General features: G+C 40.3%; 1 protein-coding gene across 5 annotated transcripts in view; it reads right to left on the reverse strand.

Moving 5' to 3' along the window:
* Window positions 1–417: 417 nt before the first annotated feature.
* MED14 (mediator complex subunit 14) overlaps window positions 418–21,510 on the reverse strand; it is a 72,064-nt gene continuing 50,971 nt past the window's right edge. For 2 of the 5 annotated variants that reach the window (XM_082378051.1, XM_082378050.1), the window contains 12 exons: window positions 21,012–21,164; window positions 20,526–20,795; window positions 16,778–16,918; window positions 14,736–14,847; window positions 11,610–11,741; window positions 9,453–9,635; window positions 8,302–8,537; window positions 6,026–6,205; window positions 5,822–5,929; window positions 4,258–4,383; window positions 3,646–3,838; window positions 418–1,031 (listed from right to left, as the gene is read on the reverse strand). In XM_082378051.1, the coding sequence (XP_082234177.1) occupies window positions 958–1,031; window positions 3,646–3,838; window positions 4,258–4,383; window positions 5,822–5,929; window positions 6,026–6,205; window positions 8,302–8,537; window positions 9,453–9,635; window positions 11,610–11,741; window positions 14,736–14,847; window positions 16,778–16,918; window positions 20,526–20,795; window positions 21,012–21,164 (1,908 nt within the window). In that variant the 3' untranslated portion in view covers window positions 418–957. Of the gene's footprint in view, window positions 1,032–3,645; window positions 3,839–4,257; window positions 4,384–5,821; window positions 5,930–6,025; window positions 6,206–6,449; window positions 6,571–8,301; window positions 8,538–9,452; window positions 9,636–11,609; window positions 11,742–14,735; window positions 14,848–16,777; window positions 16,919–20,525; window positions 20,796–21,011; window positions 21,165–21,510 lie in introns of those variants that run through there. The other 3 variants (XM_082378052.1, XM_082378053.1, XR_014239756.1) reach the window with 3 other exon arrangements.

Raw genomic sequence — 21,510 nt, forward strand, 5'->3', positions numbered from 1 at the left:
CAGAAATTTCATGCAAGGGTAGAGCATTCAAGTTCTTGGTTTCCTAATTAATGCTGTATGCAGAAGTATCCTGTAAACTAAATTTGCCTAACAGAAAAGTTCCCACATCCTCAACAGAGAATGACTGCAGTATTTGGGATCCTTGATCAATATGAACTACTCACTGTCTGTTCTCAAAGATTGGGTTCTTTCTTTTTTACCCAAATCCTACACTGAAAGACAACCAAGGTCTTAAGTGTTAACCACCAGTCAAATTAGGAATGTTTAAAGAAAATAAATTAACCTTGAAACAAAGAAGCAGATGTTTTGGTCAAATTTCAGACATGTATTATTAGAAATTAATTACTGGCCCCACCAGGTTAAAGATGAAGGGAGGCCCTGAGAAGTCTACAGAGCTGATATACACACAAGTGAGTGTCACTTTTTTTAGCCTAGTTTTATTAAATATTGCTTCTTTGGGATGTGTTTATAACAACTCCCAGAACATTTTCATGTAAGGATTCAAAGCGGTCATATTAAAATACAGCTTCAATATAAAGTTTATCACAGTTTTACAGTATTCAAAAATGACAGGCCTGCCTTAAAAAACAAAACAAAAACCAAAAAAGGACTATTACACCCAAAACATAAGAAAACAATTAAATAAACAAGTTTGGCATTTCCATAACTTTATAGTATAAAACAGAATATTAAATCTATTACTGGCAAACGGACACTGATGTATTACCTAGTTTGAAATGTGTCCCACTTAAACACACTATACAAGTTCACTATACAAAAGATTGATGGTCTTTTTGATGAAAGAAGTGCACCCTGAAAATTTTTGCCACTTTAGAATATTCAGCTCTTAAAGTCAAAAAAGTCCTTTTGCTTTTTTAAACTGAAGGCTGAATTCAGATTTTTTTTTTTGTTGTTTTGTCTCTTTTGTCAGCTTTCCTGGTTTAAAAACAATAGTGTCTATGGACGCCCACCAGGGGGCAGTGTAAGATTAGCCATTAAATCACGAACAGCTGCAAATATTGTGCATTCACCTGCAACAGAGAAAAATGGTCATTAGCTATTCGCAATACAGGAAAGATGATGTTAACACGCCGGTGGGGGTAGGGGTAATTAAATCTAAAATTAGCAAGAACTTTAAAGACCAAAACAAAAGACTAGATTTTAACTGCACGGATTATAGGGGATTAAGCTTTGGTGTTAAGTATCAGATGATACTTGGTTTGGGTTTTGTTTTTTCATCATGAAGACATTTTGGGCAACTCCCAGTCAGATCTGAATTTAAGACAATATGCCTAGAGTTTCTCTACAGAAACACTGGAGCATTGGCTAAGCCTTTGAAGTCAGACTTCAAGGCTCCTGACGACCTTTTCTTCAATCTAATGAAAGATCTAATTTTATATTTATATATTAGTTAACAACATCAATGGTGTCCTTCTGATGTTGCATTAAAGGCCAGATAAAAATGTCCACGACGGCACTAATAGAACCTTCTGTGATGACAGAAATATTCTATATGTGTGCTGTGGCTACTGAATACTTGTAATATAGCCAGTGTGACGGAGGAACTGAATTTTACATTTTATTTGATTTTAAATAACTTAAATTTAAATAGCCACATGTGAAGAGTGGCAGTTATACTGGACAGTGCAGGTCTATGACATCTATTGGAGTTTCCCCCAAATTTCCAGGAATTGATCAACTTCTGGAGTTCAACGTTAAAATCAATTAATACAAAAATAAAATGATTCCTCCTTCAGCGGGGAGGAAGTGATGAGTTTGGGAGGAGGGGAGGGAGGCTACAGTACGGCACACCAACAATCCAAAACAAGATTTGTTTGTGTGCGTGTGTATGGGGGGGGTGGTTGGGGGAGGTTAATGATTCATCCTCTCAATTTCCCCTTTGCTCAAAGAACGAAATACCCTGCCTCTTACTTATTGTGTGTGTGTGTGTGTGTGTATACATACACACACACACACACACACACACACATATATATATATATCTCAAATATTTCAATACAATAAACCAAAACCAGTTGTAAATATTAGAAACCCCAAACCGGGTCCTTTCCCTAGAGCATGGCCTAACGCTACAGTGGCTGAGAGCAAGGGAAGTGAAGACCTCAATTGAATAATGGCCTTCCGGCAAAGGGCAGGATGTGCAGTGATCCTGCGCAAGTCACTGCAACCTTCTCTCCAACTACTGGAGAATTAAGGTACAGAAAGAAAAATCCAAAGGTTTAACCAGTCTAAGGTCAAATAAAAGAAAAAAAGAAAAATACTTCCAAAATATCGCAACAATTTCTTAAATAAAAGAAGTTACAACTTTTTCTTTTTTAAAAAACACATTTTCGTTATTGATCGGGAGAAAAACTTGCTCGATCCCAACAGGATCAAACATTCTTTCCTTTAAATTTTAAATTCCACGAGACATAATAATGATAGTCATCTGCTTGCGAAGGAATGGTGTTTATTATCAAAGTTACACTGAACTGCTACTTGGAAAATGCTGATGGCTTTGAACTTTGATTCTGAAGGACCTATTTTGAGCTGAAAGAAGAGAAGTCAAAGGATGAAAGCAGGAAATTGTAAGAAGTGGAAGAAGCATTACAACAAAAGAAGCACACCCTTCTCTACTGCCCAGTGCGTTCCTTATAAACTATACGTAGGTGAGAACTTGTCTATGTACACAATATGGGGCAACAAACAGCTGAAAATATAATTTCTCCCATGATTCCTGTGTCTAGTAAAATTTTGACACTGTGGTACCTAAAAAATGTTTCAGAGAACAACTTTCCCTCATTTAAAAAACTAATTCTGTTATCATACTATTCTAAACAGAAAGATATAGAGGACTTCCTTAATATTAGAAATAAGCAAAATTTAATTTAATTTCCTTAATGTTAGAAATAAGCAGAATGGAAGAGAAGTTCTCTTTGCTGAGCTTTATGTTTTATAATAAAAAATTTAGCACTGCCAGAAGTTCCGTGTTAAGCATAGGATACTCCGGTATTGAAGGGACCTTGTTTATCTACCAGAATCATTCTGATCTCTTCGAAAATGTTCAGTTTGAGAGCTTCATTGTGCACTTGGTGAAAAGGTTCACTTGCACCCGCCTGACACTTATATAAGAAGCCCAAAAAGCAGTGATGCCATTTGTATCAGCTTTTATTCTTCACAAAACATTTAGAAGATACAGAAGTTTGAGTGATATTATTCTATTCATGACTGAACCATGAAATAGGAGAAACCAACATGCATTTCAACTTGGTGATGTACAGAGTGGCACGTATCGATGGTGGGGCAGGAGTTCACAGCCATGGAAAATTCTATCATCCTAACCTAGGGCTTTGTGGCAACGTGTGCTATAAATACAAGCTTCTGGCATTAGCAACTGGGTCAGTCCCAATAGTAAATCACTAACAAAAATAAAGTCCAGGCAGCAGAGACATGGACAAAACTGAAGAACCAGTGAGAAAGGAAGAAAGCGACAGGCAGACATTAAGAGGGCCACGGCAACCAGAGCTCTACTACTAGGACTGGGGGGCAAGGTGGGTAAGGAGGGGAGCAGAGGGGAGAAGGGGGATCTCTCAAAAGAACGTTTATAACATATATGCAATAAAATATCATCTACTGGTCATGTACCTTGTCGTGGTGGGTTCATCTCTGCAAACCTCTTCAGAATGTTGCTGACCATCATGGGAGCAGCAACAGAAGAGTTCTGCTGTCTGGGAATGTCTGCCTGCTGGGTGGTACCTGAAGCCATGTCATAAATGATTGGAACTATAATACTAACAGGTTCTTGGGGAGGGACCGATGTTTTCTGAGTTAGCTGAAGCTGTAGACACAACACAAACAAAAGAGAATAAAAACACAGTAAGAAAACAAAATATCTAAATGTATCAAAAGTACTATCATTTCCTCTACTGTCAGATTAAGATACAAGTAAAAGAAAATTAAATAGAACAAGAAAAGTGACAAACAACTAAATATTATGATTAAGATGCAACTGTGTCACACAATTACCTAGTTCAATATATTTCTTACTAAAGGAACCAAGATTATGCGAGGTCTAAACTGACAGTTAAGGGATCCGGGCCTATATTTGGCAGCAACAGGTAATTTCTGCAGTTATCCAAAAGATGCTCTGTTATCCTCAAATGGCTTCTCCCTCAGAAGCTCTGCGCACCTGCACCCATATACACACACACACATACACACACACACACACACATGTGCACGCCAGGTGGTACTCACAAAAAATAGCATTTTGGATTTCAGCACCACAGCAGGTGTCCCAGGAGGTGCAATTGGCGGTGCACTGGGAGGGATCGTCAGGCAAAACTGAACGTTCCATTTTAGCTGTGTTGCCTGGTCAGGAAACTGTTTTGGAAAAAAAAAAAAAAATTATGATAAAGTCATATGAACATTTAAAATTATATTCTAGTGTAGGAGCCTGAAAGGTTAGACGGAATTTTATACTCAATTATCAGTAGATCATAAAGTTGATAACCTGCCTTTTCTAAAAGGAAATATACATGTGAAGTTCCTAACTGAAGAGTCAGCTCTGGATTTATATGATATGTTCGCCTTCCTTCCCTCCCACTTCATTAATTCCCAAGGCCTGCGGGTTCTCCTTCCTCGGTGTCTCTGACATCTGTTCCCTCCTCTCTATTTTCACTGATGCCACTGAGCTCAGGGCTCCATTACTTCTCCCGTGGCCCCCCTAATGGTCCCTTCCAGTGGCTGCCTCTCCCAATCCATCCTTACACCACTGCCAGACACATGTCCTAGAGCATGGTTCTAATCTAGCTCACAAATGCTCAGTGACATGCAGTGATCCATGCTGTCCCCCCCGCCCCCCAAGGACCAACACTGGCATTCAAGGCGCTTAACTGGTGCCAATCTAGACTTCCCAGTCTCATTTCCAACTCCTTCCCTAAAACAAAATAGTCAAACTGCATTAATAATTTTAAATTATATCTACTGGAGCTTTTTTAGTGACATAAATATTTACTCCTTTAAAAACTCAAATGGATTTTTTTTAACATAAATAATGTTTCCTATAGCCTATCAGAGCAGAAGCCAAATGCTGAGATTACTACTAGCAAAGGAACGCTGCCGTCCCAATATTAATAATAAAACACCAACTGAAAAAAGGAGTGAGGTATTTGGAATTACCCAAAGCAATGCTAGAAACATTAAAATGAAAGGACTACTGCAAGATTGGAAAAATAAAATTAGCTGCCATCTGGATTCCAGCTATATAATTGTATACTTTCATAGAAAAGAAGAGGCATTTAAAAATCTCCCCAGAGAGGATAGATTTTTCAATAAATGGTATTAGGGCAGTTGGGGGCATCTGAAAAAGTTGGACCCATACCTCACCGTTTGACCCCAAGATACGTTTTAAATGGATCAAATATATAAGCAGTTTACAAAATGAATCCGTAACAGTATTAGGAGAAACCACGGGAGGATTACTTCATGATCGGGGAGGAGGAAGAGTATATTAAATGTATCTTTTTATAAGAGAGAAGCCACTGATAACTTGGATTGCCTGTGGGGAGGAGGACTAGATGGCTGGATAGGGACGGATGCGAAATTTCCCACTGTATCACCTCGTTCTAAATTCAAAAGATACAAGAGGATTGTGTTACCTACCCGAAGACAAAAAAAATTTAAGTTAAAAATTAAGAATGCAAGAGAAAAATGGAAGTACATAACATAAATGGGTGAAAACCAACATATACTGTTCCCACCAACTCCAACCTCCTCAGACCGACCTGGCTAGAAAAGTCTGTGTGTCACTGTAACTTACCAACTCTAGCTTCATAATATGCACACAGTCCCTGAGGATGTGTGTAGGAGCTCCTAACAGCTTGGTGAAAGCTATTAATGTATTGGCTTTAAATGGCGGTCCTGCAACCTACAAGGATAAATAAAGCAAGTTAAGTTACTCTTCATTCTACCTTGACTCCTGTTTCACTGACTGTATTAAAATTATGCATTAAGAAACACATACTCTTGTTTCAAAGAATTTCTCTAAAACTTGAAGTTCATCAGGTTTCCACTGTCCTGCATTTTCGGGTGTCACTTTTAGCTGAAGTGTTTGGTTGGTTTTGGGACTAAGGGCTACTCTGCATTTCAGCGCATCAGTCTTAAACATGATCACTCCGGGTTCATTGGAATTTATCAGCTGTAGCTGCAAAACAAGAAGCATGCATCAAATTAACATGTGAAATAATATGTAAGTCAAAGGGAAAATGAAAATGTTAACTAGAGAAATGATTCGAAAGGAAAACAACTAAGTTGATACCTGTTTCACAAAAAGGTATCTAGGCACTGAGCAACAACAGTTGCTAACCATATGGCAAACAGGGGCAATCAGACATTATGTGTCTCTTGGTGGAAGAACATAACAACCATCTATCAAAACCACAACCAACCTGAGCGTGAATTCATAGTCAGATCCACAGGGTTGATCAGTTACAGAAATATGGAGGTCAAAAGAACACGTTAGATGATTCCAAAGGGATGCGATCAGCAAGATCCAGACTGTGAGAAACTCTACAGGACAAATGATATGGCTTCTTCAACAAATACATTATCTAATGAGAAATGGAGGGGGAACCTATTGTTTAGAAAGGACTTAAGAACATGTATGGATTTTGATTCAGATGGTAAAATCTGTGACAACTTGGGAAATCTGGACACCAATTAGAAATCTGATGATAAAGAAACTATGGATGAAATGATGTCAAGAATTTGCTGTCAAACAATCTGGGAGGAGGAGTTATAGATGAAACAATATTAGTGTGAGTTCACTGTTGCAGGTGGGTGATGAGAACAGACAGGTTTATTATATGATTCTCTCTACTTTTGTATATGCTTAAAATTGTCCACAATAAGTTTTTTTAAAAAGATCCAGTAGGAAATAAGAATAAAGAGTTCAATTACAAAATGTTAGATCTGAACTGGGATGATATGCTAGTCCAGGGGTTGGTAAATATTTTAGGTTCTATGGTCTCTGCTGCAACCACCCAATGAGGCCATGAGAGATGAAAGCAGCCATAGACAGTACGCAATTGAATGCGTGTGGCTGTGTTCCAATGAAACTTTACAAAAACAGGTGGAGGGCAGGACTTGGCCTCCAGGCCCATAGTTTACTGACCTCTGCTCTAGCCTAATATGCTGATTATGCAGATGAGCAAAATGAGGTTCAAAGGGCTGAAAGCTTACATGGCTTTTAAGTGGCAGAGGTGAGGCTAGATCATAGGTCTGATGATTACTTTTGAATGCTAATTTGTTTCAACTTACGTTAAAACTTTTCTTTCTTTCAAATTTGAATATGAAGGCTGCAAAATAGCTTGGTGCCATCTGTGCAGAGGCTATTTTAAACATTCACCATTCTGACTACCTCATTAACATAAATATCAATAATAATTATTATAAATAATATGTAACTGAATACCAAAACATTATGTAAAGGTTTTATATGAAGTTATCTCAAATTCCCACAACTGCTGTGAGTTAGGTAGATACTACTATCTACTATTATCAAAAAGGTGAAGAAATGTGCCGAAGCTCGTACCAGCCAGTGGCATGGCCTGGCTACAAACTGGGGTAGCCTGATTATAGAACTGGTGCTCTCAACTCTGAACTGTCTCCTAAGGGTATCACCACAGGATAGAAGTCTTTTTCTATAAGAGTTTTAAATCAATTCAGTTGCTCATGTGTTTTTTAAAAATATTTATTTATTTATTCTGGCCGTGCCAGGTCTTAGTTGTGGCATGTGGGATCTAGTTCCCTGACTAGGGATCGAACCCAGGCCCTGTGCACTGGAAGCACGTCTTAGCCACTGGACCGCCAGGGAAATCCCCAATTGCTCATGTATTTAAAAAGTAGCTTTCATCCTTGTGATCATAAATAATTTTATGATCACAGATTCAGAGTCAGCCTGCCCGCAGAAGCATTCCAGAGGGCAAGTAGTTACTCACATACTGTTCTCTACCAAGTCACATCCTGGGTGCACTTGTTCTATGGTATCGTGGGGACCTATCTCCAGGTCCATGATAGCTACAGTATGACAAATTATAAGTGAAGGAACTTGTTAATGTAAGAATGGAAAAGAAAATAGTGGATCCATTTTTAATGCTAGGGTGGAGGGCAAAACATAATTCTAACAGGCTGGTTAAAGGAGGTGAGGGAATAGCACTTCAGTTCAGATCCTATTCTAGGAAGCAACTTAGCACCTGCTTTGACAATCACCACTTAGGAATCCAGCAGGTACCCACATACCGTTTCTTGTTGAATAATTCTTTGAAGGTGTCGTCTCATGATGACGGATCCAAGGAATCTCTCAAGCGGAGAACAAAGGTAACTACCTGCTAGGCCGGGCACGAGGCCTGGCGTTGGAGAGGGCAGCAGTAAAATATTCAAGGCACTGTGAGTGAGGATGGTAGGGATGGAGGCCGCCCAGGAGCGCTGAGGTAGTTTACGAGGTGGAGGCATGTTTGTGGGCATCGTCTGGGAACCTTTTGGGAAGGAGAACGTCATTTTTTTTACAAATACACACCATCTCGTTGTTCCCTGTTTTGCTTTTATTAAACACCTGTACTTTTCTATAGCAATCCGTACTGTTTCCGTTACTCCCTGTGGTGTTAACAATCACATATTAGTTTCCTTACAGTTATTCTCCTCCCTCCAGCCAGGTCCCTTGCAGTGTGACTTTGCAGCAGTTCCTTCAAGGAGTGGGCTCTACTTCTTTACTTGGGATCTGGGCTGGCCTTGTGACTTGCTGTGGCCTACAGAATGCAGTGGAAATGACACAGGGCCAGCTGCAGGCCTAGGCTTTTACTGCCTCTCTTGGAATCCTGTCCAGCCCCAGGTGAGCAAGCCCATGATCAAGTATGAGACCACAAGCAGCAGAGAGAAGCCAGGCCCCAGCTAACCCAGGAGCTGACCACAGATGCATGAGTGAGCCCAGCAGAGCCTGGAAGAATCACCCAGCTGGGCTCAGCCTAAATTGCCAATCTGCAGAACAGCGAGCGAACATATGATTGTTGTTTTAAGCCACTAAAAGTCACATGGCAAAAGCTAATGAACATATGTGTACAATTCTTCTTTTCTGTGTTAATTTGCATAACCTTGTCAGTTACCTTTAGGTATCTTTTAAGGTCTAGTAGTGCAGCTAAGTTAGTAGTCATAACAGAGGTACAGGATTCACCTCAGAAGACTTCTGGAGGAGACATTCCCCTTTCTTACATTTTGCCCGACTTTTACAAATTTAACTACTGTTACAACCAATTTACTAAATGGATAAAAGTTTAAGTTATTGAGTATCCTTATTAAGTCATGACTTTCAAATGTGAGGATGAGGATAGAATGATTAAAACAGGTCATTTATTGGTTATCCTAAAAGCTAACATAAAAGTGTCGATGACACTCACTTGTTCCAGCTCGAGGGGAATGAGAAGCATCTGGAACTGGAGAATGTAGTGATGGGTTGGCTGGTGACATCCCAGGCATGCGTGTTGCTGGTGAGGGGCCAGACACTTGAGGAGACCCTGGCCAGTTCCCTGCTCGTCCACTTGGTGACACCATAGTGTATGGAGAACTAGGGTCCAGGGTTCCTGGAAACAAGTAAACAAACGGTTTTCAAAACCTATATTTTAATAGCTGAAAAGCTGTTAAATAGCTGACAACATTCAAATGCTTAAACCCCACGTGGTGATATTTTATTTTGTCTTTCAGTAAGATATTTCACTGAAGCCTGATGCACATGGCACATTTGAATCTCGATTTGGTGTAGTTTTTGTACTTTTGAACATGATACAAAAATTAGGAAGATAAAAAAATACTGAGAAAGGATAAAATTTACCTTTACACAAGCTTCAAGATGTGTAATATGTAACAATCTACTTTACACTATATAACAAACACTATGTTTGAAAATATTATGCAAAAAAATCTCAAAGCTCCGTTAAGGGTAGAAATCTTATATTTTTAAACTAACCCTGACAAATTATGTTTTCATTCTACTCAGAGAAGGCTGAAGAGAGGGAATTTTCCATTTTCTTTATTTAGTAAAGGGTACAGTGACTAAGAAATGCACCAAGAATCAAATTTTGAAAGCAGTGACCTCCTGAACAATCTGATTATTTAAATTTCATCCTGCAGATACTTTTAACATATTTACACCTCTTTGCAACCAAATGACAAAATGAGAAAATACTTCTACCATGTATCAGAGAATAAATGTTCCCTACTTAGAAATCTTACAAATCGGTAAGAAAAAACACAAGAATATAGGCAAAGGATATACACTGGCAGGTGTAAAATAAGAAACACGAAAGACTAATGAACATTAAAAAAAAGTTCAACTTCACTAATCATCAAAAAACCACACATCGAACAGTAATATGCCATTTTTTACCTACCAAAATGACCAAGATTTCAAAAAATCACAATACCCCTTGTTGGCAATGATGCAGGAAAACAGACATTCTTGTACAATACTAGAGGAAACTGGTACAGCCTTTTAGGTGAGCAATTTGCAGTATGTTTCAAAAGCTTTAGAATTTCTCAAACCCTTTGAGACAGCAATTCCACTTCTAGGAACTTACCTAAGAAAATAATCCTGTGAGCAGAGAAGACACCATTTTCAGTTGTGAAAAAATAGAAACATTCTAAACGTATCGTAATAAGAGAACGGTTAAATCATGGTATGCCCAGACAAGGGGATACTATGAAGCCATTTAGTATGATGATGTAGTTTTTACTGACAGAAATGTTCCTGCAAATATTAATAGTAAAGAGGAAAATCACAGATGCTACACAGCTGTAAAACCTGAGGAAGCTCTTTATGTTCAGATTTGGCACGGGATTCATGATACAGTTAAGTGACGAATGTAAGGCACCGAACACGGTGTGCAGTATGCTGCCACGTGTGTAAAAGAGAGGGGGAAGAACAATCCGCATAAGACATCCCTCCAAGAATGCACGCGAAATCAGTCGCACTAAATGCCTTTGGGAGGAAGAACTAGGTGGTTGGTGGACTCGAAAGGAAACACCTCACTGGCTACCTCTTCTATTCTTTATCTTTTTGAACAAATTCAAAATAGAATTTTTGAGTTAAAAAATTCAAGTCTCAAAACAATACATATGGTGGGGTCCCAATTTTGTGTGTGGGGGGTGGTGTTTAAGGGGAGAGAAGAAGATGGGTAGAGAGCAAGATAGAGCAACAGAGATTTGGGCGGGCAGGCAGGCAAGCGGGGGTGCGTGACAGGCCGAGTGAGGGGGAGAGAGAGTGCGAAGCAGACAGACTTCTTCGTTGTGTGATTAGGAAAAACGTATTCTTATTTTTGGCCGCGCCACGCGGCACGTGGGATCTTAGTTCCGAACCCAGGCCCCCTGCAGTGGAAGCACAGAGTCCTAACCACTGGACCACCAGGGAATTCCCAGGAAAAACGTACTTTCTTTTGCTATTTCCCCAATACACAAGTGCTAATTTTGCAAGAAGAAAATTTATTTAACAAAAACTTACTTAACAAAAACTACTTTCACATCAAACTCTTATGTGCTAGCGATTTCCGGTATGGACTCACCATGTGGACTAGCAAAACTGGCCCCTGGTCCTATTGAGATTCCATGCGAGGAAGGGGGAGGAGTTGGAACAAATGATGCTGGTGATGGGGCTCTCAAAGCCCCACTGGGGGAGCTGGCGGCATGCAGATTTCCTAATAAAGGAAAATAATTATAGATGATCTTGCAGGACACATATTATGTCCTGTCCAAGGACCCCGAGTTAAGACTCTCTACAGACTAAAGAAACAAGTAGTAAAGCTCCCATGAATAGCACAAAGAAAAACTGGAACAATTTCAGTATGGAAAAAGAGATACATCAATTCCATGGGGCCCAAATTCTAGCTCTTATATTGACTGATGTTTAAAAAAAAAAAATCCAGTGTACTTTTTTATCCACTCACTCACTCATTCAACAAGTAGGCATGAACATCAATTTCATGCCAAGGATTGTTGTAGGTACTGGGGATGCAGCAGTTAACAAGAGACAAAAATTCCTGCCCTCATGGAGTTTATATTCTAGTATAATGAGAAAAACAAATATATGTCAGGTTATGCTAAGTGCTATGGAGAAAAACAGGGCAAGGTAAGGGGGCTATATCGTGTAGTGGTGGAGGTGGGTGCTGTTCTTTATACAGAGCAACCAGAGACCTCTCTGAGAAGGGGCTATGTGGGCTGAGACGTGAAGTGAAGGATCAGAAGAGCTAGTGCAAAGGCCCCAATGGTAGCAGCAGTTATAAATAACAGGGGGAGGCCAGTGTGGCTGGAACAGCGTGAGCAAGGCGGGGAGGGGGGAATGGAAGACGATTAGGTCAGAGAGGTGGGAGGAGGGTCCCAGATCACACAGGGACTTGTAGGCCACTCTAAGGACTTAGGGTTTACCCTGAATGAGATGGGAGGCCACTGCAGAGTCTGGAGCAGAGGAGTCATGACCTAACTTCTTTTCCAGAAGGATCACTCTAGCTGCTGGTGAAAAACAGACTGTAGGGCAGGAGGCAGCGAAACCAGTTAGAGGCAACTGCAATTACCCAGGTGAGAGATGGCTAATGACTCGGGAAAGGGTGAAGGCTGAGATGGTGAAAGTGGTTAGATTCTGGATGAATTCTGAAGATAGAGCTGACAATATTCGGTAACTGACTGACTGTGGGTGTGAGAGAAAGAGGAGTCCAACATGACTCCTACAGCTTTGGCCCAAGTAACAGGAAGGGAGGAAGAAGCTGCCACTTGCTGAGATGCAGTGTCTATGGGAGAAGCAGCACAGGGCAGGGTTGGGGGGTGTTAGGAATTTAGTTTCAGCCGTGCTGAGTTTCAGATGTTGACTAAACATCTACATAGAAATGCTGAATAGTTAGCCGGAAAATACAGGACTCGAGTTTGGGGGAGAGGCCTAGATGGAGCTATAAAAAACTCGGAGACATGAGCTTAAAGATGGTATTTAGCCACAGGACTAGCTTTAATTTAGGATGATGAAGGGTGGGGACTATGGCTATCAAAACTATCAGTGCAACATTAAAATACTTGCTACATTACCATGACTATCCTCAATACCAGCAGCTTTCAAATTCTCTACTACTATGTAAGAGAGTTTCATATTTTTAATGTTCTATAATACCTAATGCAGTACTAATTCAATACAGTATGAATTCAATATTAACATATTTATATTCAATAAATGTTAATCAACTTGATTAACCTTTAAGTATTATATTTACATATTTAGCTGTGTGATCTGGACTAGTGACTTAACTTCTCCATGCCTCAGTATTCGTTTAATCGTTTATTCCCTAGGGAATAAACGAATTCCTTTAATTCGTTTAATCCCTAGGCATTACCCGTTTACTGCCTAGGGATTAAAGGGTAAAGTGCTTAGAACAGGGCTTGGCACACAGGAAGCACTATATACCTGTCTGCTACTAAAATTATTTCAAAATAATCATCTCTCCTTCCTTCTATACGAAACCAGTCTCAACCCACATCCTAGAAACTCCCTCCCCTCGGGTGCTGGGACCCCGCTTCCCGTTCTCCCCCTTGCTCCCCAGCTGCTCCTCCTCAGGCTCCCACACTGTCTACTGTCGGAGCTTCAGAGGGTCTGAGTCTCCCACCAGCTCAGGGTTCAGGGACCTTCAATGACACGACAGTGACTTCCAAGTCTTCACCTGGGGTCCCACCATCTCTGATGAGCAGGGAAGGGCTCACCTACCCTAAAAATCCGATACCAGTGCTCCTTTTGCTAGAAGGTAAGCTCGAGAAGCAGGACTGCTATCGGGCTCACTGCTGAATCCCCAGCACCGTGCAGCATTAGACACAGAGCAAGCACTTAAGACATACCAACGAATTAATTGTTCTGTTAAAAGTCAAAGTTTGGCATTCTCCAGCAATTTTTTTTTAAAGATTTTTTTTTTGATGTGGACCATTTTTAAAGTCTTTATTGAACTTGTTACAATATTGCTTCTGTTTTATATGTTGGTTTTTTGGCCGCGAGGCATGTGGGATCTTAGCTCCCCGACCAGGGATCGAACCTGCACTTCCTGCATTGGAAGGCGAAGTCTTAGCCACTGGACCACCAGGGAAGTCCCTCTCCAGCAGTTTTTACAGCGCACTTCATGGGGTCGCCAACAGAGCCATCTTGTTCAGACAAGCAGGTTGTGGCCTGCCCGACTCTGAGGTGGGGCACTGTTCACATACACCTGGGCTCTGCCAACTCCTTCTGTAAGGGGGCTTCTCTGAAACGGGTCGTCGTAGCGGGAAAGCAGCCACAGACACTACATAAATGGATGTGGCTGTGTTCCGATGAAACTATTTACAAAACCAGGTGGTGGATAGGATGTGGCCCACAGGCCTTAGTGTGTCGACCTCTGACATAGATCATGTTGTGATTCTTGGAGTTGCGCCATGAGTCTGGCTCTGGGTGACAACAACTCCACTTAACTCAAACCTTTTAAAAGTGCTCCTGAATCATGAACACAGATTTCACAACCCTGCCATAATGAATGAATGGCAAATATCCAGCCACGGACTAGCAAAGCAGTTCCCTCTGACATCTAAGGCTACATGTGTAGTATTTCTCAGTGTGTGTGTGCGTGTGTGTATGCGTGTGTCTATTTTGGATCTGAAAGTTGAACACAAGAAGAGAATAAGTAATATCTTACCTGGAGACTGTGTGTGCATCATAGAGGGAGACTGGTTAACTGTGCTGTGATAAGATGTAGGGGGCGAAGTTAGAGGATAAGCGCCTGATGATCCTGGCTGCTTTGGAAATGGCTGAAAAGAAGAAAATTCCATGCTGGTAAAATGGCCAACCATGCAGATTATGTGAGTGTGGCTTTCCCCAATAAAGAGCTACAGTGTTAACATTTACACACATCACTGGTTACCAAATAGGAAAGGTGAGGTATGAAAATGCCCAAAATTCACAACAATAATGCAAGTTTTAAAAAACTCCCTTTCAAAATGTTTTAAAAATAGCAACATTCTCATTCCTGACCTTGCAGTACCACTACTTATAGCCCCCAAGATGTTTTTTGCTCATTTTATCTACCATATAACTGATTTATCTATATTATTTATCTACCATTTGACTGATTCTAAGATAAATTTCCCCCATATTTTAACATCTCTGAAATCAGTGTGTGTCTTCCAATTCATGGCATGTCGTAGTTGAACTGGCAGTGTTGTTTCGGGCAGTACATAAAAACAATACATTTGGTGGAGTTTTAGAGTCAGTGAAATATGGTAGTTCAGCCTGACCTCTACTCACCTTCACCTTCATCTCCAGTAATGACAATGTAATTCTTCCTAGTCTATTTTTTTAACTTGAGGTATGAATCACATACAGTAAAGCACACGACTCTTAAATGTATAGTCTGATGAGTTTTTATAAATGTAACTGCCACATAGATCAAGATACTGAAGGACATTACCAGAACCCCAGAGGCCTCCCTCACTCACCTTCCAAGTCTCTATCGCCTCCCCAAACTCTGACTTCCATCACTCAAGCTTGGTTTTGCGTGTTTTTGCATCTCATATAAATACTGAATGTACTCATTAGTGTCTGGCTTCTTTTGTTCAACATTACGTCAGTGAAATTCATCATTTCGTTGCATGTAGCAATAGCTTTTTTCATTTCTGTAAAGTATTCCACTGTATGAATATACTCCAGTTTACTCACTCATTCTACTGTTGCCGGATATTTGGGTTGTTTACAATTTTTTGCATAAATAATGCTGCTATGAACATTCCTGTGTTTTTTGGTTGCATTTTTTTAAATAAATTTATTTTTTGTTTATTTTTGGCTGTGTTGGGTCTTCATTGCTGCATGCGGGCTTTCTCTAGTTGCAGGGAGCGGGGGCTACTCTTCGTTGTGGTGCACGGGCTTCTCATGGCGGTGGCTTCTCTTGTTGCAGAGCACGGGCTCTAGGCACGCAGGCTCAGTAGTTGTGGCACACGGGCTCAGTGATTGTGGCTCGCGGGCTCTAGAGCGCAGGCTCAGTAGTTGTGGCGCACGGGCTTAGTTGCTCTGCGGCATGTGGAATCTTCCAGGACCAGGGCTCGAACCCGTGTCCCCTGCATTGGCAGGTGGATTCTTAACCACTGCGCCACCAGGGAAGCCCCTTTTGGCTGCATTTCTGTTGCGTATATACCTGAGGTAGAACTGTTAAATCATAGGCATGCATAATGTTCAGCCTTAGCACTCCGGAATAATGCTAAATACCACTGCAAGGTAGCTGTACCATTTTATACACCTTCCAGTAGTAAATGAGAGTTTCAGATGGTCCTAATACCAAATGTTGGCAAGGACTATCAATTTTTTTTTCCTTAAAGACATTTCTGTGGGTATGGGGTATTATCTCACTGTGGCTGTAATGTGTAATTCTGTGACACCAGATGACACTGTTCACCTTTTCTGTGCTTACTGGCCATTTGGAGATCATCTTTTGTGACCACATGGGTGATCACCTGACATTATTTTAAGTGTGGGAGTCTGAAGTTAATGCTGTTTCTGGTACTATTTACTTCCCATCACTAGAAGCCTCCTCCTGTCTTCCTTTGTCACTATTTTTTCATATGAATTTCTTGGGCATCTCGGGTCCACCAAGGACCTCCCTGCCTTTCAACAAAGAAGCAGAGCCACCTATGGAACTTGTTAAGTAACACAAATATGACACCGTTTGGAATTTCAGCTAGACATCACCTGTTGCTGGGGTGGTGGCTGGAGTTGTGAGATTAAAGAATCCATCATATCTCCTCCAATGGGAGAAGGGGGATTATCGTCCTCATTTACAGACCTTCTTCGAGCATCCTGATTGCTGTCAACAAACATATTCAGGAATGTCTATGGATATAAACAGGTAAAATTTAGATTATTTTACCTAACTTTAGTAAGATATTCTTAATCATTGAGAATGTGTTAACAGAAACAAACATATTATGTCCATTATCTGAAATGTAAGTTTGACACATGGCCACTATTGTTAGGCCAACCTAGAAGAGAGAGTGATCAATTTGAAGGAAGGGGGAAAATTGAGGAAAACAGTTAAACACAACAATAAAAATAACATCTAAGTTAAAATGTTATTATGTGAGCAAAAAGTTGAAGAAAGAAGTACACCCTGGCCAAAATATTTTCTTATTAATTTCTGAATCAAAAACGTGGAAAAGAATAAAAAGTTGTATGCTAGGCATATAAGTAACTTCAATGACTTGGAAAACTCCCTATTTAGTGAGAGTTCTCACTTTTTAAGCCAGAAAATATGAAAGAGGAAAACTTAATAAAGAAACTAAGCCACCTTTTCCCTTTTTATTTTATGTGACTTAATCTTAAACATCAAGAGTGGGACAGTCTTGTTTTATAGGTTATGTCATCAAAAATTAAGCAAGGCTATCAGAATTTATGTCTCAAGAACAGATTCTTTTTTTAAATATAAATTTTATTTATTTATTTTTGGCTGTGTTGGGTCTTTGTTGCTGCACGCGGGCTTTCTCTAGTTGCGGTGAGCGGGGACTGTTCTTTGTTGCGGTGTGCGGGCTTCTCATTGTGGTGGCTTCTCTTGTTGTGGAGCACGGGCTCTAGATGCACAGGCTTCAGTAGTTGTGGCATGTGGGCTCAGTAGTTGTGGCTCGCGGGCTCTAGAGCGCAGGCTCAGTAGTTGTGGCGCATGGGCTTAGTTGCTCCGTGGCATGTGGGATCTTCCTGGACCAGGGTTCGAACCCGTGTCCCCTGCATTGGCAGGCGGATTCTTAACCACTGCGCCACCAGGGAAGTCCCAGATTCTCTTTAATATGCTCCACCTTCCCAATCTTCAAAAATATAGATTACAAGCTTATCAGAATTACTGAAAAGCTTTTAAAGGTACATAGTCTGATTTCTAATTAAAGATAATAGATTACTCACAACACACATTTCATCTTCTCTCAACACCGCACTGAAACTCCTAAAAAAATTTTTTTAAGCGGTAAGTCACGAAGACAAAAAGAATGGGATAAGAGAGAAATAGCAATAAATTCTAGGAGGCTGCAGAGCAGATGGTTGAGTGGTAACTGAACTATCTGATGTGAGGAAGTTTCTTCTTAAGCAAGCAGTGGGGAAAGCCAAGAAGCAAAGCTATTTCCATCCAGATCTCCAAGACACACAGGAACTGGCAGCATCAGATACCCCTGGAAATGGAAATGAAACAGACTAAGAGCAGAGGACTGGGTGAAACGTCTTAAAGACAGTGAAACCCTCCAGAGCCTCTGGCACTCCCACTGAGTTAGGCTGACCTCTACCACCCAGGTGGAAGGTCTCTGATTGGGGCGGGGGTGGGGGGGAACTCTAGGATCAATTGACAGCAGGGGTACCATACTAAAATTAGAGATTAAAGTTTACATACTGAATGCTGAGAATACTAGTTTCCTTCTCTTATTTGACTTGCCAAATATTGGGAGCCAGATGCACAACGGCTGTGCAGTCTTGATACTCTTCTCTTGGTACTCACACTGGCCCAACAAAAAGACCTGAAGCTACTGACATTGGGAATTACCCAATGAAATGGCCCAAGCAGATCATCCTGCAGTGAAGATTACAGTCAGCAAGTGTCACCTTTAAATAAAAGCACAGAGTTAAGAATCACTTAATATTTGAAAAATACTAATATGAAAGAGATGAAAACAAAAAAAGGTGGATGAAATGGAGATTATGCAGGAAGAGGTAAGAGAAGATGATGCAGCCATATAGAACAGGATGTCATAAAATGAACTTTCAGAAACAAAAAGAGCTCTCGGAAATTTTTTAAAAGATGGCAAAAAAAAATTCTTGATGGAAATGAAAAATAGAAGGATTGGGAAAAAAAAAAAAAAGTAAATCTCCCAGAAACAAAGAGATAAAAAACAGAAAAGATAAGAAAATTAGAGGATAAGTCCAGGATGCCCAACTTCAGAACAGCAGGGGTACTAGAAAGAGCTAACAGTGAACACAAAGGAAAAGACTCGAGGAAGAGCACAAGGAAATTCCCCACAACAAAAGGATGTAAGTTTCCAGACTGAAAGAGTCCACTTAGTCACATAAGGTTCAAGAACTGGAACAGGATGAAATGTCTCAATGGTCACAACAGAAGCTAGGGCACAATGGAGCAATGCCTTCAAAATTCTTACAGAAAATGACTGCAACCTAGAATTCTACACCTAGCCGCTCTCTCAACTAGATGACGCTAAACTAAAGACGCTTTCCGACATACAAGGTCTCAAATTAACCTCCCGTGTATCTTCTCCCAGGGAGCTACATAGAAAGTATTCCACCAAAACAATGAAGTAAACCAAGAACAAGACGTGGGGTCCAAGCCACAGGGCATGCAACACAGCAGAGAAGTGAAGGAATCTCCTGCTTCACCACCCCTCTGCAGATTCCTAAATCAAAACTGGGCAAAAGGTCTGGAGTGCTACCATTCCAGATTGGAGGTCAGAGGACTGTGGAAGAGATGTCTTCAAGATGAAACTGGTAAGGTATCTGATTTGTGAACGTACTGAGGGGAGAGTTACATATATGGTAGAGACTTTAAGGTTGAGTTAGTGATAAGTACAGAGAGAGCTAAGAAACAAAAAAGTTAATTAATAGTTCCCAGGAAAATAAATGCTGAGCAAGAAAGGAAAAGTAATCATAGTAAGCTTGGTAGAATAGTGTTAAATACTCATAATAATGTGAACACTGAAAAATTACCTAAATTGCTACCTAACCATATCACAAGGTTGGAGGAAAGAAAGAAGATGAATCTGTACTGGGAGCAGCCTGGAAAGGGGAAGGGACATATAAGAAAGAACTAAAAAAGAATTAAATCCTCATCTTCCATTATGAGAGTCAGATAATGCCCTCAACTAAGAAGTCAGCAAAGAGCAATGAAAGCATGCTATTTAGAGGTAAGGATGTAAATACCAAGAGAATGAGCTGTACTGTGTAAGAGTTGAAAACAGAGTAGGAAAATGGCAAGACTGGGACTAATTTTCAAAACAGGCCATTTGGAACTATTTGACTCTAAACTATAAGAACATACAACTGAGCTGTCACACCAAAATCTCCAGGGGTTGTGGCCCAGGACCCTACATTTTAAAAAAAAAAGTATCACAGCTGAACTGATGAACAAAGCTTCTCAATATTCACTGATAAAGACTACTTTTAAAGTTCCTTGAAGTTCCAAATAGCAAATAGGACTCTCTTTAGTATCTTCACTCATTACATGGTAAGGAAATAAAAGGAAGGACATCTTATCATTTCATATACCTAGGCACAGCACTTTACCAGAAGTTCTAGCTCCTTCAGAATGAAGTTGCAGAGATGATGAATTAACATGGCTACTCATTAAATTTAAACAGGAATTTGTTGCTTTCCCCGCCGTTATTTCCCCCTCGAAGGAATTGTTTTAGAGAGCACATTTATGTTTACTAATGCTGTAAACACTAAAGTCCATTACCTTGAGCCCTGGTGCAGGATAAAAACCTTCAACTAACTTGCTATTATCAAAAAGACTATAGGCCCCATCGCGTATTGCCACAACGCCTCGACTCCGGCAGTATATATCAATGCAATACATGTTCCTGAAGGCCAGTCTGATGTGGGTGGACGACTGCGGCAGGATGGAGAAGCACTGGTAGGCAGTGTTGGTTCTCTGGGTCAAGCCCAACATCGGCACAGTGGGCAGTTTGTTGATGGCATTCAATGGAGCCTGAGTATCAAACAGTACCTACAAGGAACAAATGCCGTGAGAGCATCCAGTCTGCTAAAACCTCAGAATTTTCAAAGTAAAATCGTCACAAATGAGACAATGTCCTTCTGGAACATTCCATAAAAACTTTCGTCGTTAAAGACAAGTTAAGTCCACATGATTTTTTGAGGAGTTTTACACGAGACACTAACACTGACTGAGTCTTATTTTTAAACAGAAAATGAACTTAATTACCTGTAATAACTGAACCACATTTGGTGTTTTGTTGAACATTTCTTGAAGCTGATGGAGAATGGTATTGTGACAGTTACTGCATCCTGAGTTTGGACCAACAGTTCCCAAAGAAATGTGAAATTTCTGATGTATGGAATTCCACTGGATACTAATCTAAATCAAAGAGATTACATGTTTCAGAAACCGAGAAAGGAACAGAGTCAAGCAGAAGAAAAAATAATGTTTAAACAGTAAGGCAAAATGCCAAAGATCTAAATGAGGTCTTTTTTGGAAGCAACTCATTAGACCCTGTAAACTCCAGATGTGCTGTCCCTATGGACATTCACTGAGTATGTGTGTGTTAGACAGCCCACTTCTACTAAATAAAACAGAAGGAGAAGGTGCTAAAGAAAAATTTTTGATTAAACTTTATTTCAAAATTGTCATTGTTTCTTATTTTTCCATTTTCTCTTGAACGAAATAAGAGTCACCCCCTAGGTGAGTACCGTATTAAAGGGAA

This window comes from Balaenoptera borealis, assembly GCF_965194805.1.
Source record: "Balaenoptera borealis genome assembly, chromosome: X".
Classification (NCBI taxonomy): Eukaryota; Metazoa; Chordata; class Mammalia; order Artiodactyla; family Balaenopteridae; genus Balaenoptera; species Balaenoptera borealis.